This window comes from Cucurbita moschata, unplaced genomic scaffold (assembly GCF_002738365.1).
Source record: "Cucurbita moschata cultivar Rifu unplaced genomic scaffold, Cmos_1.0 Cmo_Scf00014, whole genome shotgun sequence".
In the NCBI taxonomy this organism is placed as follows: Eukaryota; Viridiplantae; Streptophyta; class Magnoliopsida; order Cucurbitales; family Cucurbitaceae; genus Cucurbita; species Cucurbita moschata.
Window position 1 is genome coordinate 1,037,840 of NW_019268530.1, and position 19,174 is coordinate 1,057,013.

The 19,174-nt window shown below is 35.5% G+C and overlaps 5 protein-coding genes and 2 long non-coding RNA genes across 13 annotated transcripts in view; 6 read left to right on the forward strand and 1 right to left on the reverse strand.

Moving 5' to 3' along the window:
- Positions 1–117, forward strand: part of LOC111452019 (sm-like protein LSM7) — a 5,878-nt gene extending 5,761 nt beyond the window's left edge. For both annotated transcript variants that reach the window (XM_023092535.1, XM_023092537.1), the window contains exon 7: positions 1–117. The gene's annotated coding sequence lies outside the window, so the exon portion shown is untranslated.
- A 262-nt stretch (positions 118–379) lies between these two features.
- On the forward strand, positions 380–1,336 carry LOC111452020. Its single transcript, XR_002712070.1, has 2 exons — positions 380–910; positions 1,139–1,336. It is a non-coding gene; the product is annotated as an uncharacterized LOC111452020 (long non-coding RNA).
- A 1,418-nt stretch (positions 1,337–2,754) lies between these two features.
- On the reverse strand, positions 2,755–3,825 carry LOC111452788 (zinc finger A20 and AN1 domain-containing stress-associated protein 5-like). The gene has a single exon (XM_023093679.1). The coding sequence runs from the start codon at positions 3,671–3,673 to the stop codon at positions 3,143–3,145; it is 531 nt and encodes a 176-aa protein (XP_022949447.1). The 5' UTR covers positions 3,674–3,825; the 3' UTR covers positions 2,755–3,142.
- Positions 3,826–6,514: 2,689 nt separating this feature from the next.
- LOC111452645 (nucleolin 1-like) lies at positions 6,515–12,518 on the forward strand. Of its 3 annotated transcripts, none has more exons than XM_023093463.1 (9): positions 6,515–6,923; positions 8,333–8,433; positions 8,549–8,870; positions 9,547–10,242; positions 10,327–10,465; positions 10,683–10,741; positions 10,819–10,925; positions 11,041–11,128; positions 11,849–12,518. In XM_023093463.1, the coding sequence occupies exons 1-9, from the start codon at positions 6,789–6,791 to the stop codon at positions 12,146–12,148; spliced, it is 1,947 nt and encodes a 648-aa protein (XP_022949231.1). In that variant the 5' UTR covers positions 6,515–6,788; the 3' UTR covers positions 12,149–12,518. The 3 variants fall into 3 exon arrangements, with proteins under 3 accessions (XP_022949231.1, XP_022949232.1, XP_022949230.1); XM_023093464.1 differs by having other exon boundaries at positions 10,336–10,465; XM_023093462.1 differs by having other exon boundaries at positions 9,547–10,465.
- Positions 12,519–14,218: 1,700 nt separating this feature from the next.
- LOC111452783 lies at positions 14,219–15,029 on the forward strand. Its single transcript, XR_002712163.1, has 2 exons — positions 14,219–14,523; positions 14,676–15,029. It is a non-coding gene; the product is annotated as an uncharacterized LOC111452783 (long non-coding RNA).
- A 95-nt stretch (positions 15,030–15,124) lies between these two features.
- Positions 15,125–18,258, forward strand: LOC111452782 (ATP synthase subunit O, mitochondrial-like). 4 transcript variants are annotated; one of them, XM_023093667.1, is made up of 6 exons: positions 15,125–15,670; positions 16,269–16,319; positions 16,485–16,728; positions 17,162–17,274; positions 17,685–17,771; positions 17,864–18,258. In XM_023093667.1, the coding sequence occupies exons 1-6, from the start codon at positions 15,587–15,589 to the stop codon at positions 17,990–17,992; spliced, it is 708 nt and encodes a 235-aa protein (XP_022949435.1). In that variant the 5' UTR covers positions 15,125–15,586; the 3' UTR covers positions 17,993–18,258. The 4 variants fall into 4 exon arrangements, with proteins under 4 accessions (XP_022949435.1, XP_022949437.1, XP_022949436.1 ...); XM_023093669.1 differs by having other exon boundaries at positions 16,629–16,728; XM_023093668.1 differs by having other exon boundaries at positions 15,125–15,664.
- A 191-nt stretch (positions 18,259–18,449) lies between these two features.
- LOC111452781 (transcription factor MYB46-like) overlaps positions 18,450–19,174 on the forward strand; it is a 5,559-nt gene continuing 4,834 nt past the window's right edge. Inside the window, exon 1 of the mRNA XM_023093664.1 lies at positions 18,450–18,998. The gene's annotated coding sequence lies outside the window, so the exon portion shown is untranslated. The remainder of the gene's footprint in view (positions 18,999–19,174) is intronic.

Sequence of the window (19,174 nt, forward strand, 5' to 3'; positions counted from 1 at the left end):
CCCCCCTCCTCCTCCTCCTCCTCCTCCTCCTCAAACAATTGAGTTTCAACCCTTCTATGTACGTGTTGAACTTATCCATGTGAAGTAAAATGGTGAAATTTTTTTGTTTTCAGTCTATCTTACTGCTCTCTTTGATGTTACTGTTTTTTGGGTATCTTCACCTTGGATACCTTCTAAGTCTTAAGAGTCCATAAAGGTGTGATGGCATTGCCCAATAAGCTGTTGCCTGATACTGACAAAGAACTGATGGTGTAGAAAGTGACATGGATCCTGCTTGTTTGGCCGACGAAGGATTTCTGTTGTTGATAGCCCAACTTGTTCTCTTTCGGCACATGTGACTTTATGGCAACTATGTGAGCTGCAACTTGTGCCGGTAAGCTTTTCTAGACTCTTCAAGTAGTTCTAAACTTAATTTCCTTTTTCCATTGGAGTATTCTTATATATCCCATGACTTGCAAAAGAGGGAAACAACATCAGGCACATTGCATGCAATCCTTCCCCCCCTCCCTTTTTGCAGTGCACTGACTTCTAAGCACAGAAAAGTAAAGCAGTGATATCTCTGATTCCCCTTCCCCATACCCGAGCGTTCTTTCTTCCTTTTTCTTTTCTTCATTTTAATTTCTTTCTGTGGAATCATTAGTAAGATATAGTGCCTTGTTTGAAATGCCTTTACATGACAGATACGAACAGGAAAGTATGATAATACCTTTTTGGGATTAAGAATCCATGACAAGGTGGGATTGATGACTTTTATTTCCTTCTCTTTTTCATTTGGCTTATTGTTTTCATGGCTCCTCCAAAGCAAATGGTTTCTTTTTCAGGCTTTCAAGGTGAAGAAGAGTCTAAACAGTAAAACAGTCTCTCATAATCTCTTTTTTTCTACACACTTAAATGTTTTTAGTATCTTTCAGTGGGAGAGTTGTCATTTAATATTTAATGTATTATCCTTAGAACTTAACATAGATAAAATGCTATCCATAGGACAACTTTTCATTGAATAACATCATGGGATGTCTCTATGAAAAAGAAAATGTACAGATACTTTGCAAATGACTGGTTATTGATCTTCATATATACTTCCAAGGGTATTTTTATTCCTCAACCTACAAATTTATACACTAATCTTCTTTGTGAGCAGATGTTTGCATAATCCAATTATGTTGCAGCCAAAAGATGGAGAAGAAAAGCAAAAGCAAAGTCGGCAGATTAGAAAGAAATTGATTCTGTTGCCTTTGGTGTCACAGTCCATGCTCCTGTCCACTTGTGAACAGATAATACCAACAAAATGCTTACTTTTTATTTTGCACCAATTATGTTAAAATATTCTCTTGGTGCACATTCTATTCCCTCTTCAATGCTAACGTGTCAAATTTGGACCCTAATTTTTTAATTTTCCAACAATTTATTATAATAACTTAAGCGAATTCCAATTATACTTAATAATATTTATTTCCTCTCCTTTTCAATTAATTAAGGGAATTCCATTTTCACTTGCCTTTTAAATTTATTTTGAATCTCCACAATTGACCTATTATATGTGACTTGTTCATGTACATATTTATCAAATGATTTATTTTAAAAATAATCATGAATGAAAAAATTGATTTTATATGCTAATGTTTGGAAGAAAAGTATGATAGTTATTAACATAAATACTATAATATATATGACGTTTTAGGTTGAAAAGTAATACGGTCCTGAAAATTAGGCAACTTTTGTGAACACCTTTTGGAAATGGGAAACACATAATTTTTTAAAGAAATAATAAATACATATATGATAACATTGGTGGTCCCCACCTAATCTTAATTTTATGTAATATTTATTTATAAAAAGGAAAAAAAGAAAAAGAAAATGGAGATGGCATCCCATGCGTCTCAATTTGTTTATGGGCCCTAAGAGAGTACAAGTGGCACTGTGTGGGCCCTACAGAGAGTACAAGTGGCACTGTTTGGGCCCGCATTTCATTTCATTTGTGGCTTCTCAAACCCCAAACAACCACTTTCCTTTTTCTTTTTCTTTTTCTTTTTCTTTTTTCTTTGTTGAAAAACAAATTGTAATCCTAAGTTTACATTTTATTAGAAAAATATTTTTAAATATGAAGAAAAGAAATTCTATTAAAAAAATATTTTTAAATATGAAGAAAAAACGTCATTTACAATATAAGAAAAACGACACTAATTTTAAAAGATTAAATTCAAATTTTTCTTTTTTTTTTTTCTAAATTAATTGAGATAACAATTTAATTTATAAAATAAATGATAGAGAAAAAGGAATAAAATAAGTAATAAGGAGGTAGACAAATTTGAATTTGTTGACAGCCTTCATTCATTCCACACATCCCTTCCCCTCGCCTACTTGAATACTGCCAGACTGTCCATGCGCCACTACAGCCGTCCGATCACCCTTTCAATCCTCAAACGTACACGTGTCAATCACCCCACCGCTTACTCCGCCTTTATTCTTCCACTTCAGTATCACAAACTACTCTGTACAACCTGTCCAAAGCTACACACGTGGCACCTTTTCATTCGCTTTTTTTTTTTTAAAATACCTATCATATTGACAATATCTCGCGTGAAGTTCTCGCGTTTTTTATCATCTCGTATTCTCGTTCGTTTCTCGCGCGGTGTTGCTGCCGAGACTATGCTTATTGCATCTCCCTGAGTTCCCAACCTGGGAAATGATCGAACATCGGCCCAGAAATTTCTATCGAATTTACGAAATCTGCCATTTAGATTGAACAGAACGAGAAACAAAAAAAGATGAACACGAAATCGAATTGAATATTGAAGAGACTTACAAATAATCTTCTATTTTTTTTTTTCCAGAAACCAGAGGAGAGAAGGAAGAAGAAGTATGGATGGCAGCAGAAATATAAATCGAAAAATGAAAAATGAAAAATAAAAGAGAGAAATCATAATTATCAATCAAACACGATGATCGTGATATTCGACGACAAATTCCTCGCTTCCTCTGTAAAGATCTGCAATCTCCAAGGGAAAGCCTCCAGTATTTGTGACCTTCATTTCAGCAGAAATATTGTTCTACTCTTGCGAGTCCACGATCTTAAATTTCACATATCAGATCAAATATGATTGTTCCGTCTTTTTTTTTTTTTTTTTTGGCCTTTTTATACATATTAGACTCTAACGATCTTCGGTGCTTTGACGACTGGATTTTCCCTTGCAATCACGTCGCGACCGGCGGCCTTGTAATCGAAGCTGCAGTCATGGCGATCGGAGTACCGGTGCTCAGCGCAAAACAGCTCTCCGCATCGGCACCGGAATCCGGTCAATCCGACTCTCTTTCTGCATCCGGAGCATCGATTCACCTGGCGCTTGGCAGATTCTTCAGATTTCAACCGATCCAAGGACATATTCCTGCTACTATCGCGAACGGAATCCATTAGCACAGGCGATCGGGATCTAGATCTCGAACTTTTCACCCCTGACAACTTTCGAGGCGCCGATATTCCAGTATTCGAAGAGGACGTCGTCGTCGTCGTTGTTGCTGTCGCCGTCGCTGTCGCCGTCGCCGTCGTGGCGTTAAAGCACTTCTGGCACATGTTATTGGTGGTCGGATTACCGGTGAATCCGCAGTTGTTGACGCACAAGGTGATGGTCTCCGGCACCTTCAACTCCGTCTCCTCCTTCTCGGTCCTCTGAGCCATATCTCCTATCGGATTCACCGCAAGATTTACAGCAACAACAAACAAATTCAGAAGAAAAACTCTACGCTATAATTTGGGGATTCGTCGAAAGACGAAGCGAGTAGCGGTAATATGAAGGAACGAAAAGGGGGTCGCAAAATGGCGATAGAATATCGGCCTCATACACGCGCATCAAACAATTTCTCCTTTTTTTCCTCTTTGACATAAATACCCTTCTCTTATTTTGGTATTTACCCTCCAATCCCTGTGGTCCAGGATTAACTCTGACGTTGCAGCCCTTCGTTAAAAGGAAAAGTATTCCCTGTGGTCCTTTCTATTTTTATTTCTGTGGGTCCGCTTCTTTTTCCGCATGATTATTTTTCTTAACCGCCGCTGGATGCTCATTGGATGCGCCTACCAAAGTCAATACGTACTTCATTTCCACTATTTTTAATTTCATTATTTATCCCAAACCCTTACAAAAATAATAAATAAATAATCAATCTTTAGATTAATCCATTTTTAAAATATCAAATAGACTTCAATTTTTTATTTTATTTTAATTAGCCTTAATAATAATATTATTATATAATTGAATTGTAGGTTAATCCAACGTTAAATTTTTAATTTTATTAACATATTTTTTAAAACATATAAAATTAACTATATTCATGCCGAATTAAATATTTGTATATATACAATTATTTCACGTTTTATCTTTTTTTTTTTTAATTAAACTTACTGTATGATCGATAATACATGTGTTTATGTCCGTTGAAATATGTTCGTTTTGATATAGTATATTCTTTCATATTTTTTGGTTTAATAAATTAATAGTTTTTTTTCATAATTGAGTCATCTTAATCAAACGTCACAACACATCTCAATCAGTACAATCTATTGATTTCGACATTATACCAATTTTGTAGTAAAATTTATCGTTCTCGTAAATTAGCATTTTTTTTTTCAATAACCCCTTATTTAAATTGGGGTTATAATCATATAATAGTATTATAACTTAAAAAATAATAATAATAATGGATGCGTGTAATTTAGTAAATGAAAAGCTTGGGTTTGTGATAATTTTTTTGACCTAACTCCTTTATTAAAAAAATAAAGAAATATAATCAATATTTATAAAAACAATAATGTTTATTGTAACTTTTAATAAAATATAATATATATTTTTTTAAATAGTGAAAAGATTCACACTTATTTTAATTGATTTTTTATTAAAAGATGTAAATATATCAATAATGGATAGAGATAACATATTAAAGAAAATCAGTTACAGGTCGAAGGGCAAATAGGTAGTTGCACATAGTACACGCGGAGCCAGGTGGAAGCCGCCCTATCTGACCGCAAAGCAGCGGAACATTTCTCTGCTTTCGCTTTTAGGAAAGGGCATTTTGGTCATTTGGCTCTCTGTCACCATTCACCGGGCAGGGGTTCTTTTTTCTTTTAATTTTTCTTTTCTTTTTCCATATTGGCACGTGAAATACACGAGCCCCTTACACGCGTCTCCCACTTGTTCCTCACAGTTAAAACTGAAAAAGTCTTTACACGCCAAAAAAATCTCTCACAAAACCAAAATTGAATCTCCAAGCATACCTTTTATTTTTTAAAAATAAAAATAAAACGTGTTTTAACTTTTTAATTAATTAATTAATTAGGATGAGTTGACCCGTCACTAAAAAATAGTTTATATAAATTTAATAGAAAAAAAAATATGAAAAACAATAGCTTATATTCTAGGTGAATTATACGAAATATTAAATAAATTTGAAATTTTTTAGACACAGAATAATTAAAAAAAAAAAAAACTAAATTGGAAGTTAACTATGGGTTAATTTGAAATATAAATAAAAAATATAAAAATTATTAGGGTTGAAAGGGAAAGGTTGTGGAAATAGTTGAGAAAAGTGGAAAAATAAAAAGAAAAATAAAAAAATAAATATATAAAGGTTATATTAGAATTAATGAATTAATGGAAGCTGCCGTCCATTAGTGGTAAGCATCTTAATTTAATTAATCCGCCTCCTAATTAATTCAATGTCCACGCTGGCCCCTGGCGGGGCCCACTCTTGTGATCCAGTTGTCAATTTGGCATTGGCCGTTGCTTTCTCCGTATGACCAAGTCAAACGTTGACTCTTTTTTTATTTTAAATAATAAATAAATAAATGTTAGTTATCCATTTCTCTTATTCATCTTGTCACTTCTAATTTTGTATGTTTGACTAAAATTCGACAAACCAAATTATTTATAATTTTACCAAATATTATTTTTTGTTATAAAACTAATTTCCATCGACATGTTGTCAAAATATTCCTAATTTTTAGGACAAACTATATATATAAAAAAAACCTATAAATTGGTTATTTATTTTAAAAATTATATTTAATTTTTCAAACGTGGATAATATATTGAATTTTTATAGACATTTCAAAAAATCCATGCTGGTTTGTCGTCCAACATTGGTCTACATGAGGTATAATAGCGATCCCTATTTTGGTCATTTGACGAAAGCAATTCCGATTCTTAAGAGTGTTTGAGAAGCATCTACAGCACTGTATCTAAATAAAAAAAGACTGGATATATATATATATATATATATAATCTTATTTTTCTAAATGTCTTCCCTTTCTATTTTGGGAGTATTAAAAAAAAAGGTGTAAAATAGAAAATTTGTTATATTAAAAAAAGAACTTACAAATTTTTATCAAATTGGATTACGGAAATGATGGGCCCAAATCTAAGCGGCCCATTAACTCTCACGGCCCGAAGCAATGGGATATACTATAATGGAATACGTATTTATGAGGTTCCATTGGCTAAACCCTTCCATTATTCATTTGTTTTATTTTTTCCGTTGATCTCAAATCCTTCTCCCTCAGCCATGTGTTCTGATAAAATCCGCTTTCCGTTGCGTTTCTGCGATTAATTTCCAGCAATTTACCCTGTGAATTGGTTATCTCTGTCGAGTTTCACACGAGTTGGTGGAACCGGCTAGGGTTCATGGAAGCTGCAATTCGTGAGATCAGTATTTGAGGGTTTGAATATATCAATTAAACTTTGGTGTTAAGTGTTCAGTTCGGTGTTCTGGATTGTGGAGGTTTGTGAAAAAACGCGCTGGAGATGGGGAGTGAGGATCGTATCGATGATCGGACGTTCAAGGTTGATTTCAGTGGCGAGGGAATGGAGAAGCTCAGAGAGAGGATAAAGCTGAAGATGAAGGAATTCATGGGCGATTATACCGATGATACTCTTGTGGTACGGACTATCCTAGATTTTTAACATTCACGTGCCTGAGAGATTTTTGCGAAACAATGAGATTATCGGTTTTGTGACGAGTCTGTCTAGGTGTTGTAGAAATTCTTTTAGGTTATTCATATGGAGCCAATTTTCTTCTTCGTAATTGGTTATTGTCGAATATGTCTGGTTGAATAAATGGAAAATACAGCAATCGCCGGTTATATATTTGCCAATGCGGAATGAAACAAAATTAATAGCTCTGATTCAATTTTTTTTAAATGATTATGTGCCTGAGGTAATTTTTCTCTTATTTACTTAGAAATTCATGATACGTAGATGGTTGATATCAAATAAGATGCATTCCAACTCAATGCCATAAATTACTCTTCATCCAAAGAAGACTGCATCTTTTAATGTGCAATAGCCTGCTTAAGAATTTGGTTAGATGTCATCCTGTTTATGTGTCCGCCCCTCTTTGAAAGGACCTCCCTGAGCTGGGTTAACGTGCAATGCAGCTGAGTTAATTCGTTTAGTTTTTTATGACTGGCCGTTTTCATTTTTCCTAAGAAATAAATACATTGGTTTAATGAGATGTCAAAAAGGAAGAATATAATTAGCATTAAAAGAAATAATGACAATAATTAGTTACCCTACAAGTATTACTCCTAAATGTGATGATTAAAAGAACATTTTCCTAAAACAATGAAGAAGAGTTGGCAATAATTTTAGAGAGACAAGAAATTGAGATTGAGCTAAGTGGACAGAAATCTTTCATACTCTTTGCATTAGGTTTCTTCGTCGAGGGATGTATTGAGAATATCCTTTTGAAAATACATCTTGGAATGCTCATAATAGCTTCCTTGAGGGTGTTTCAAGAGTTCTAAAAGAATTTAGTGGTGAAAACATCGGTTTTTTGTGCTTTCTTACTCCCCATATCTGAGATAGCTTGAATAATTTTTTCAACCTTAAAATTGGCCTCCATCTAAAGAAATCCTTATGGCCTCTAAGCTTGGACCCAATCTGGATTGGTTGGCATAAATTTTACCGCCTCTTTCTTTATGTATGGATCTGGGAGAAATCAAGAATTTCCTTTTCAATGTGCTGTGTAAACAGCCACTGTTATATACTCCTTCTCTTGATATGTCTCCTGTGAAATTGTTTAGCCTTTCAACATACATTTTTTTTTTCTGAAGTGCTGCTGGGTGAGATTGTGGAAACTTTCTTTCATGCATCTTTTGGTTTAATGTAGTGTTATACTAGTGTATTTTTTGTATGCATGTTTGTGTGTGCTTAAATTGTCTCTATGTTTCATTTTTTTAAAATATTAATCATGATGTGATTTTAAATTTCCTCCAATTACTGGAATTTAGAGCCTCTGTTTAAAGAGGTCAAATTTTATTGAACTTAATAAATGTTCTTTTGGGTAGGAATACGTGCTTGTCTTGTTGAGGAATGGAAGGCGCAAAGAAGAAGCACAGAATGAACTAAATGTATTTTTGGCAGATGATAGCCATTCTTTTGTATCTTGGTAATTTGATGCTCATTCTTCCTCTTGTTTATATTTGTAAGTTGGGTAGTAACTTTGTGTTCAGTCATTCTTGCAACAAGTTTGACCAATTCTTTTATAAGCGTCGTTTCAACAGGCTGTGGGACCATCTGGCTTCAAGTATGAATTTATATGTGGAACCACCTCCTAAATCTTCTGCCGATGAAGTGCCCATATCAAAGTCTCCAGTAGCAGAACCAGATACAGGAATTGGTTCTCACAATCTCGAGTCTGATTTAGAAAGAGGGAAGTCTGAAAAATTATCTAGCAGACGGCGTAATAGGGAATGGAAAGGAATTGCTAATGACGAAACCCGTGTTACTCCAAGATCTGAAGTTAGTCGTGTCAAGCATTCTTCTCCTGAACAAGTTCCTAGTCATAGGAAAAGGAGCCGAGCTGATGATCATCAAGGCGCTGAGGTTCGTGATCTGACCTTCTCTGCTAATTTAATACCTAGCAGCAGTTAATTGGGTTTTAAAATGTGAAAGTGGAATTAGTGAAAAACAATGGGTGGAGGGTTCATTGAACAATATCCTGTTATTTCTGAGCTTGCAATTTACAAACTCCACATTTGTATTTTTGTTTAAAATTGCATGTTTTTATGTAATCAAAATCTTTAAAGTGCCTTAATTTTTATAACGCTCTCAATTATGGTTCCTGAGACCTATTAACCCTTTATGAGCATGCCGTGTTTTTTGACTATGTGTGAACTCTAATTTTTTCTCCTGGCCATGTTGATATGGCTATTTTTAAATTCAGTTTTCTTTGCAATACATAACTATATTGGATTTTAATATTTGTTTAATGGGAAGGTAATGATCAGGGTTGCAGTTCAATCTTAATTCATATAAAGGGTAAACCAGAAACATGAAGTATTGTGCCATAATTTTGCTCACTGTACTTTTTGAATTTTGAGACCATGAAGTATGCTTGATTTGTTTTTTTGAACTTTTTTGTGCGAAATAGCTTGAATGCTCTACTTAACTACCCAAGTTTTGATTTTTTGTCATTTAAAATAACATAGTCCAGGGTATTGGATGGTTTATTAATGCATTTTTCTAATGGGAACAATTTCTTACGTTTCTTGTTTTACAGAGAGAGGCAGCTTTTCAGGTAAGCATTGCTGCCCCTAGGCGGCTGCTCCAGTTTGCCATGCGAGATGCTGTTGCTACCGTGAAGCCCTCTAATGGAGCTAAGGAGCCCCTCTCAAAGCGTCTTCGTTCGGTAGTTTCTACGTCCAAAAGTGACACAACTAGTCATCCTAGGCGGCTTCAATCCGTCGCAAAAGTGCCAAATCCCATGGCAACTGTTATTAAGGCTGTGTCGGAGGCAGCTGAGGATGTGATAAGAGTTAAATCCTCCAGTGTTTTTGATCGACTTGGTCGTCAATCTCGTGATGTGGATTCAAAAGAGTCCAGTGGTCAAGTTGCAGAATATGGAGTAACGGCTGTAGAGGACCATAAATATGGGGATATGAATCACACACAAGATCGACCATACTCTGCCACCTATCTTGAGAGTAGCAATTATAGTGGGAAATATACTCCCATTGAGGCCATGTTCGATGCTGAAACTGGATTAGCATCAGATTCTACATCTGAAAGTGAAGATGTTACTATTCTGGGCCACAAAGTATTTGATGATTCTTGGACTGCAGAATCAGGAGTAAGAAAGGGAGGCAATTTGCGGACTGCACCATTCAGAGTAGTTGAGAATGTTGATGATGAACGCATGACAAAATACAAACAGAAGCATCAACCTTCCTTAGTTGCAAATTCCTCACGTGACATTGTAAATATCTCTGTGAATGTTAATACTTGGAAACCGCCTCACTATCAAGACCCAGGGCAAATTGCTGAATCTGGTGGTCAAAAGTTTTTGCAGGAGAGTGAGTTACGAGGTACCAGATCTGCTGTGAAAGTAACGGAGAATGGCGAGCCAGTCACTATTGTTAACCAACAGAAAAAGCCTGCAGCACACCTTCAAAAAGAGTTCCAGAAACCATCTGCTAATGGTGGGCTCTCTTTTCTGGTCTCTGGCTCTGCTATTAAAATGATAATTAGTTTGTACGGTGCTTTTGTTTATCTCTTTTTCTTTCTCTTTTTGAGGTTTCTCTTTCAATTTTGTCCCCGTGTATGATTGTCAACAATCCGTTGTCATTCCGGGATCTTACTTTATTTTCTTCAGTGGCTTTTTCATTCTATATAATTTTCTCATTTTACCTTATGCAGGCCTTGCTGCCACTCGCCCTTTAGAGGATGCCGATGCTCGAACCATTTTTGTTAGCAATGTAATAAAATCACCCTTTTGTTGCTTCTATGAAGAACTGGTGACTGTTTATCACCTTACGTTAATTTTCAATTACAGGTTCACTTTGCTGCTACAAAGGATAGTCTGTCTAGGCATTTTAACAAGTTTGGAGAAGTGGTAAAAGTCATTATAGTAACCGATGCAACCACCGGGCAACCCAAAGGGTAAGGCATTACAATGGTTTATTGTACCTCAGCTATCTCTTTTTGTTACCTCTACTGTAGACGACAAATTTTCCTTTGTTACTTTTCAATAAATTAATTAATGCGATTGGAGCAGGTCGGCTTACGTGGAGTTCATGAGAAAGGAAGCCGCAGAGAATGCATTGTCTCTTGATGGGACATCGTTTTTGTCTAGAATTCTTAAGGTACCAGTCTTAGTTCTGACATTTTGCTCTCTAGTATGAATCATCACCCAAAGAAAAAAAAAATGTTCATAAACTTCACATTTTTAGTTTTTTAGCTTTCTTTCTTCAAGTCCTGCAGTTAACATTGGTTTTCTAAATGAGTCCAATGTTCTTTTGGTTCGATAGTTGTGTGGGCCAGTTCACATCTCACGTGTATATAGTGTTCTGGGCCTTGTTTGCTGATGTTTTTTTCAGTTATTTTTTAACTGGATTGTTATTCAAGTTTATGGGTTTTTTTCACTTAATCAGTGAATTTTTACTGGTGTTTCCATGCCTAACTATGCAGAGATCGAGAGTTCAGTAATGACTGTTTCTTAATGAAAAAAATGGCAGTAGACATCTAGAAGCAAACATAAAAACTGTGCAGGCTCCTTCCAGTTTGGGCTGCTTTATTTTTTGTTTAGCCCACCTTTGTTCTTTCATATATCTTAATGAAAGTTCGGTTTCTCATCAAGAAAAATATTCTACAGTCTTGGCTGCATTTGGTTTTAACTAGTTCTTTCACTGGTATTATAATTGTAACATTTTTATGTTGATGCTAAAACCCCACAAGACAATACTAGCATGATATGTGACTTAGTCGAAAGATTGATTGGAACCCACAGTGTCGGATCGATTAGAATCCACAGTGTTGGATTCGACTAATAAACCTACATATATTTGGTTGATTTGTCAATGCAGGTCGCAAGGAAAAATGCATCACAACCAGAAGGTGCTTCAATTGTTACCTGGCCTCGTGCTGTGCGTGGCTCACCATATCCTACTCCTAGATTTAGCAGAGTTCCTTTCCCACGGGGCGTTCCCGGTGGATTTAGGCCTCGTCCCCCCATCAAACTTGGAGCCAGGAGCATGCAATGGAAACGGGATAGTCAGACCACAACTACTGATAATGGTGCTTCTCTCTATGGTATATCTGTACCCTCAACTGGTGCTCGTAGTCTCACCTACGTTCGAACAGAGCCTAAGCCAGCAGACAAGTAGGAAACACTTGATTGAGAGAGTTCTTTTCTCCTCAAGAAATTGTTCAAAATTATTTTGCGAAAGAGAATCACGAAGATCAAGTATGACCCCCACAATTTTTTTTTTTTTTTTTTTTTTTTGGTGGTTCTTGATTCTCCGTGCATCATGGTGGAGGAAACTGAGAAAGGAAACGAAGGAAAGTTTTAGCAGTTTGTAGGAGGAATGTTTCTTTTTTGTTTCCATCGAGGAATGGATATTGGTGAGTTGCTTGGAAACTCATGATGGCGGTTCAGATGATTTCTTAATTTTAAGTTCCCCTCTCCCATTCAGAATTCTAATTCAGCTACTAGATTAAAATTTGTGTATAGAGTAACACTAGACGTTTTTTCTTTTTTTTTTTATCTTTTTTATTTAACGGATATTATGATGTTTTGTAATTTTTATTACTGATGTGACAGAAGAGAGAATGAAAAAAAGAAAAAGAAAAATAGAGTTTACATGAGAAGAAAATGAATGAATAAATTTACCTTGTTTGCGTATCAGCATGCCTCTGTACCTGTATTTTTGCATGGTGAGCCACGTGTCACAGTCATGCTCGTCCAAGGTGTGTTGTCATGGGCATTGTCTATGGCCGCATGCCCATGACAAGCCAAATCCTTCATGTCTTTCCATGTTTCGGAAAAATTATGTTTAGGCCTGCCAGACATGAAATGCCTCAGAATGTATATGACTAGTTGTCAATCGCCTCAGAATGTATATGACTAGTTTCAACTTCTCTCTACCCAAATACAGACATGAAATGCTAGTTGTCAATTGCCTCAGAATGTATAAACTTCTCTCTACTCAAATATACTGTGAGCGATGTTGTTACTCATGACTAGTTGTCAACTTCTTCCTATCCAAATATATTGTCTTATATGACTAGTTGAACTTTTCATGACTACTTGTCAACTTCTCCCTATCCAAATATATTGTCTTATATGACTAGTTGAACTTCTCCCCTACCCAAATATACTGTGAATCGCCGTTGTTTTATGACTAGTTGTCAACTTTTCCTGCCCAAATAATCGAACCGTTGTTGTTACTCTCTTGCTTGCTTATATAGCGTCTCTTTCGAAAATCTCTCTCTACCCTCGTTTTCTAAAATCTTAAACCGAGGCCAGAGGCTCGAGCATGCGTCGCTTGGCCGTATGCGACGTAAGAACAAATTGACTTAGCTCACTTATCGTTGAAAAGTGAGTGCCGCATCGCAAGTCCGCTGCCATCAAAAATGCGCTTGTGACACCTTACAAATCATTTTAGGCCAACAAGAGGCCAATACAGTATTGAAAGCAAAGGCAACAGTAGAAGGTAATGCAGAGCCAGCAACCATGGCATGCATTGGAGCTATCTCATACAATGCCAGCAGCCATGAGTTTTCGAACTCAAATTTAAATGTTTTAAACACTAATTACTTAAATATACAAAGCAATAATATTTACCAACTTTAAAATATAAGTATATATAACTTTAACCAAGTTAAATTACAAAATTGCCACCATCTTGGTAAATGCGTTTACAGAATTACATGTATTGATGACTTCCCATAATATTTTCAATTTACAAAATGAATGATCGATGAAAATATATTTTTCTAGATAGCAACTTGTATCCTCTAACATGTAATTCTGTAAATAATTTGATGCTTATCATTAAGAATTTTTTTCATATTTTGTTCTCAAATAATGCCTATCAGTCGATCCTCGTGAGGTGCGCGGCCAGAGTCTTGATCTCCTCCCACTACTTCACTATTTGTCACTCAAGTATTTAGCCTCGCAAGGTGGTCCTTGTTGATTCACACAGGATTCCACATGAACCATGCTACATGGGTCAGAACGTAGATAGCGAGAGTCCAACAGCTGAAAGCATTTTAGTCTAGAAATTAGTAATAGGCAAAGCAGTGGAATGTTGCACCCTAGATGACGAGCGCTGAAAAGATAAACTATTATTAAGGTATCTTGTGATTTTTTTTTCAATTTATTTAAATATCTAATTAATTAATTTTTTAGAACAAAAAAAATAATAATAATAATAATAAAAAAAAGAAAAAATATTATTGATTATATAAACTTATTCTCATTAAATAAAATCTGCCAATAATCGCACCCATAAACTAAATAATATCAACACATGAACCAATACTCTCCCACTCCACTCATTCCCTTCCCCCGCTTGAAGCCAATTCTTCTGATCACTGCAAGTAGTAGGCCGCGACGGAGAGCAACGAAGCGCCGATGAGAGAGCCGATTGCCGGAAGGCCGGCGGTGGCGCCGCTGGTTGGTCCAGGTGCTGGAGCCGCTGCCTCATCATGAGCAACGACGGCGCTGACGGTTGCGGCAGCGAAGAGAATGGCGCAGGTGATCTTCTTCATCTCCATTGCGATTTTTTGTTGTTTGGTTGCGGCGTTATCCGGTGACGAGGAACTCGAACGATTCAACAATCACCGAAAACGCCTTCGCTTTGGAGATTGCTGCCTGATGAAATGATATGGAATCCATGGAATTTATAGGTGGAAACTCGAGCGATTTTCGGTAGATGGTTAGTTCCTCTATCCTTTGATCTTGAATTGCAGAGCTATAATTAGAAAAACCTTCCTGATTCACAGGGAAACCAGAAGAGGCCGATTCGTGGAGGGAAAATTAGGGAATTTTTGGAAATTGGGTTTGAAATTAAAAATTTTATTCTAAAATTCACAAGCTCTAATTTATATATTATTTATTTGTTGCAACATTCATTTTATATTTTTATGATTTTTTAGATAATTTAAGGCACTCTAAATTTAGGATCTATTATTGTATTTTCTAATTGATAAGGGACTGTATTTAATTACAAGATGTTACAATTATAAATTAGTTTGTGTTAATTTGTGTTTGAGTGATCATAATTTTTTTTTTTTGAATATTAAACTATTGTGTTTGAATGTTGATCTATTAACATGTTACTCTTACTCTTACTTAGTTCAGATGCTATTCTTCAATTCTCGCGAATTAGTCTAGAGAGCTGCCATTTTTTATAATTCATCAACATTACATCAATTAAGTTCGTTTGGATTGGGGGAGAAACATAGAAACAAAGAACAAAGTATCAAACATCAAATTACGAGCAAGATGCCAAGAAATCAGATCAGGAACTAAATTTTCCTATAAAATTTCTGAAATATATATGCATAAGCACAATTAAACTCTCGAACCAAAACACACATCCAAATCCTCAACTACACAGAAGAAGATTGAATTGAAGGAAAGGAACAGAGCATCTCTTAGTCTCTGCACATTTAACTCGAAATACAAGTGATTGAGTGAAGAGGAGAATACAAGTGATTGAGTGAAGGAGAAAGACAACTACTATCCCATTTAGCGAGAGTAAAGAAAAGAGAACAAAGAGACCAATAGCTGAATCACTTCAATCAGTTTCTGCCAAATGGCGTTGGCTAGTCGATTGCGATCCACCATCCCCGTCCTCAGCAAGTTTTTGAGAAATGAATCGTCCTGCACTCCGGTACTGGTACACCTACCACTCCTCGCTTATTTATCTTCTCAGTCGCTCATAGTTATTTCCGGTTTTGGATTGTGAATATGCTTATCCTTGGGTTTTTTTTTTTTGGCCTCATCGATGCCGGATTTGTGGCGAAATGTGGAGGTCTTGTATTCTATATTGTTGATTTAGGATTTTATGAATTTATTATCTATTTGGTCGCCTGGAAAAGAGAATCATGATCGGGGCGAGATAATGCTGATTATCTGAGCTTGTGCACTGTATATGTTGAATTCGCTTGATTTGGAACACATAGGGAATAGGTTTTTTGGTTACTTCTAGTGACAGGTTAGGATAGACGTGGAAGTTGTATAAACTGGTAAAATTAGGGAATAATGTTTTGGCTGGTGTTGCATTCTTAGCAAATAGGAAATGTCAGTTTTTTTTTTTTTTCCATGTTTAATCGAGGACTAAACAAATTTCATGAGGTATTTGCAGATTCTATTATCAGTTTTCCTTCTGAATCGGTTAATGCTGGTGTAAATAAAGCTGGTTTCTTGACCGTTTCTCTGATTTTGTATTGAGTATGGTTTATCACTTCAATAATGTGCTTATCAACTGGCTGCAGCTCTCAAGGACTTATGCCGCTACATCAGGGAAACATGAACAAAAGGTGAAGGTAGGTGAACAATTACTTTGGTTTCCTCATCATATTTTGTTTTCCCGAATAGATTTTCAGAATTACTATTAGATATCCTCTTTTGAACTCATAGTGCATGCGCCAGGTATGTTTCTTTCTGGAATTCTCATTTACAAGCGTGCTTTCTTATTTGCTGCATTTCAGGTGCCTCTTGCTTTGTTTGGAGGGTCTGGAAACTATGCCTCTGCTTTGTATATAGCTGCAATAAAAGCTAATTCTCTAGACAAGGTGGAGTCTGAGCTTTTTAACCTCGTTGAGGCTATTAAGAAAAGTCCTATATTTGCTCAGTTCACAATGGACCTGTCAGTTCCAGCGGAGACTAGAGTTAAAGCTATCAATGAAATTTCTGCTGAAGCAAAATTTTCAGACGTTGTTAAGAACTTTTTGGGTAGGATTGTTTACACTTTTTTAGTTGTGCGGATGAAAAATGTATTTTTCTTTTGGTTTTTGATATCAGTTATTACAATGCCTCCGTCTCACAATTGGGTCCACATCATGCTGAACAGTCTGTCTGTTAATGTGTATTTCTTTTTCTATGCCAATTGTCAAATCTTAATTGCATCATTTCATGTCCTATATAGATTTGGCTTGAGAGGTTTGAGGATTTTTGCCTTTCATGATTGAAGAAGTGAGTTTTATTCTATAGGATTTTTGAGATGGTTGATTCTGTTTTTTTTATTCCCTTGACTCAAGCAGTTACATTTGGTTCTAATGGCTGAAGTACTCATGCTGTGCAATCATTGATACTGGCAATTAAAATGCATCAATTCCAGGCTTACATGCATTCTCTTACCTGGAATTATTCTGATTATTTATTGTAGTTGTGTTGGCTGAGAATGGGAGGCTGAGATATATAGATAGCATAGCAAAGAGATTTTTGGAGTTGACTATGGCTCATAAGGGAGAAGTTAAAGCAGTTGTTACAACTGTTATTGTAAGTTTCTCTTTCACTTTCACTTTCCATTTTGTTTTATTTTATTTTATTTTTAAATCTAGGTAAAAATCAGATTCTTATCTATGAACTTCAGCGTGCAATGTGATCGAATACGTTTAGCATAAACTTATGCAAAAGTGATATTTATGTATAAAAGTATGACCTATTTAAATTCAGCAACTGATTTGTGGATGTCGTGGGATGCCTTTTCTATGTGTCTTGGGAGCCTTGTCAAATTCTTTACTTCCATTTTTATTTCTATTTTTAGCTTACTGATACTGGCAATTCGTTGATCACGGATGAAAATGTCAAGAGACAATACTTGAAGTAAATGTAATGACATTTAAAATTAGAGGGTTTTTATTGAAGTAGTACTCGATGCACATGATAACTGATTGGTTTTTTACCAGCCCATTCCACCACAAGAAGAGAACGAACTGAAGGAGACATTGCAAGATATTATTGGACAAGGCAAGAAGGTTAAGCTCGAGCAAAAGGTACGTCGGTTGGAAATGTTTTAGGTTTTGAATTTTGTGAATGTAGCTGCATGCCTTTTGAGAAATTCTAACCGTGCTTTTGTATTTGCCAGATTGATCCCAGCATACTTGGTGGTCTAATTGTAGAATTCAGCGAGAAAGTATTTGACGTGTCTATTAAAACCCGGGCACGTCAAATGGAGAGGTTCTTGCGCCAACCTGTTACTCTTGATGGCCTCTAGAAGGATGTTTAACTTCTGTGTCACAATGTCATCATCCGAAGCTATTTGACATCTTTTTTTTCTTTTTCCTCGATTATTTTTGTTGCATTTTTACCTCAACTTGATATGATGGTACACCACCATCTAGATGGAAATAAGAGTTTCAGCTTTTTATGTAGATTATAATCTTGTAAGAGTTACTTGGTTTAAGAGTATCTTATTCCTGGATACTAAGTTTACTCCCAAATAACGACCAGTCTAACGTTATCAACAGAGTCTTGGCTTCATATCTTACTGTCCCATTGTTCCTTTGAGTTTGAAATAAAGATTGTTCTGTGATTGCTTCCTTTTGTTATGGAACCATCACTAAAAACAACAAATTCAACATATGGTGCTATTTGAAATTGCTTCCGGATTCTTCATTAAATTGGAGAAACAATTGATTGTACGATATAATCTCAATGAGAAATGTTAAAATATCTTCATTAGTCTATTGCATGTGAATTATTTTCACTTACTTTTCAGTTTGTGTGGACTTTTGATTCACAACATTTCATAAGTTCTCTGACCGACCATGTGTGCTTTTACATGCGGTGTTATGACAAGTTAACGCCTCCATTTTTGACTGACTTGGATCCTTCCCTCATGCAATCAACTTGAGTTGTTCTTATTGCAGCCTTTGGATTGGGTATGTGTGATAGAGAGTAAAATGCAAGCATATTCTTCAATGAATACAAACTTCTCATCTTAGTGTTCAGCATAAAGATGCTTTACATTTAGGATGGAGTCCAATGATTTCATTGTGTTAATTTTGTCGTATATTTTTCCTTTGCCTTTTGTGGATGCTGATGAAGTTCAATGATTTTCTAGTATGTTAATTTTTGCATCTATTTTCCTTTGCCTTTTCTGGATTCATCACCAAATGCCATTTGCTATTCCTGGGAGATAAAAAGCTGGTCTTCTTTTGTAGCACTGATCTGCTTTTGCTTATGATGACAGCATCTCTTGGAGTCTCAGAGGCATAGAGGTACTTTCTCAATATCAGCATTAATAGGAAAGACATTCACCTTTTCTCTGATGGTTTTTCTGAGTACTTCAACTTTTCATATCATGATTTCTTGTTGAATAGCTTTTGTTTTGATATGAATTCAAGTTAACAAAAAAAAAAAAAAAAAAAAAAAAAAAAAAAAAAAAAAAAAAAAA

Coding starts and splice junctions, on each gene's coding strand:
- LOC111452788 (XM_023093679.1), bottom strand. CDS start 3,673: ATGGCTCAGAGGACCGAGAAGGAGGAGACGGAGTTGAAGGTGCCGGAG.
- LOC111452645 (XM_023093462.1), top strand. CDS start 6,789: ATGGGGAGTGAGGATCGTATCGATGATCGGACGTTCAAGGTTGATTTC. Junction 8,871..9,546: donor ATGATCATCAAGGCGCTGAG/GTTCGTGATCTG, acceptor CTTGTTTTACAG/AGAGAGGCAGCTTTTCAGGT. Junction 10,926..11,040: donor ACCACCGGGCAACCCAAAGG/GTAAGGCATTAC, acceptor CGATTGGAGCAG/GTCGGCTTACGTGGAGTTCA.
- LOC111452782 (XM_023093667.1), top strand. CDS start 15,587: ATGGCGTTGGCTAGTCGATTGCGATCCACCATCCCCGTCCTCAGCAAG. Junction 16,729..17,161: donor CGTTGTTAAGAACTTTTTGG/GTAGGATTGTTT, acceptor TATTTATTGTAG/TTGTGTTGGCTGAGAATGGG. Junction 17,275..17,684: donor CAGTTGTTACAACTGTTATT/GTAAGTTTCTCT, acceptor GTTTTTTACCAG/CCCATTCCACCACAAGAAGA.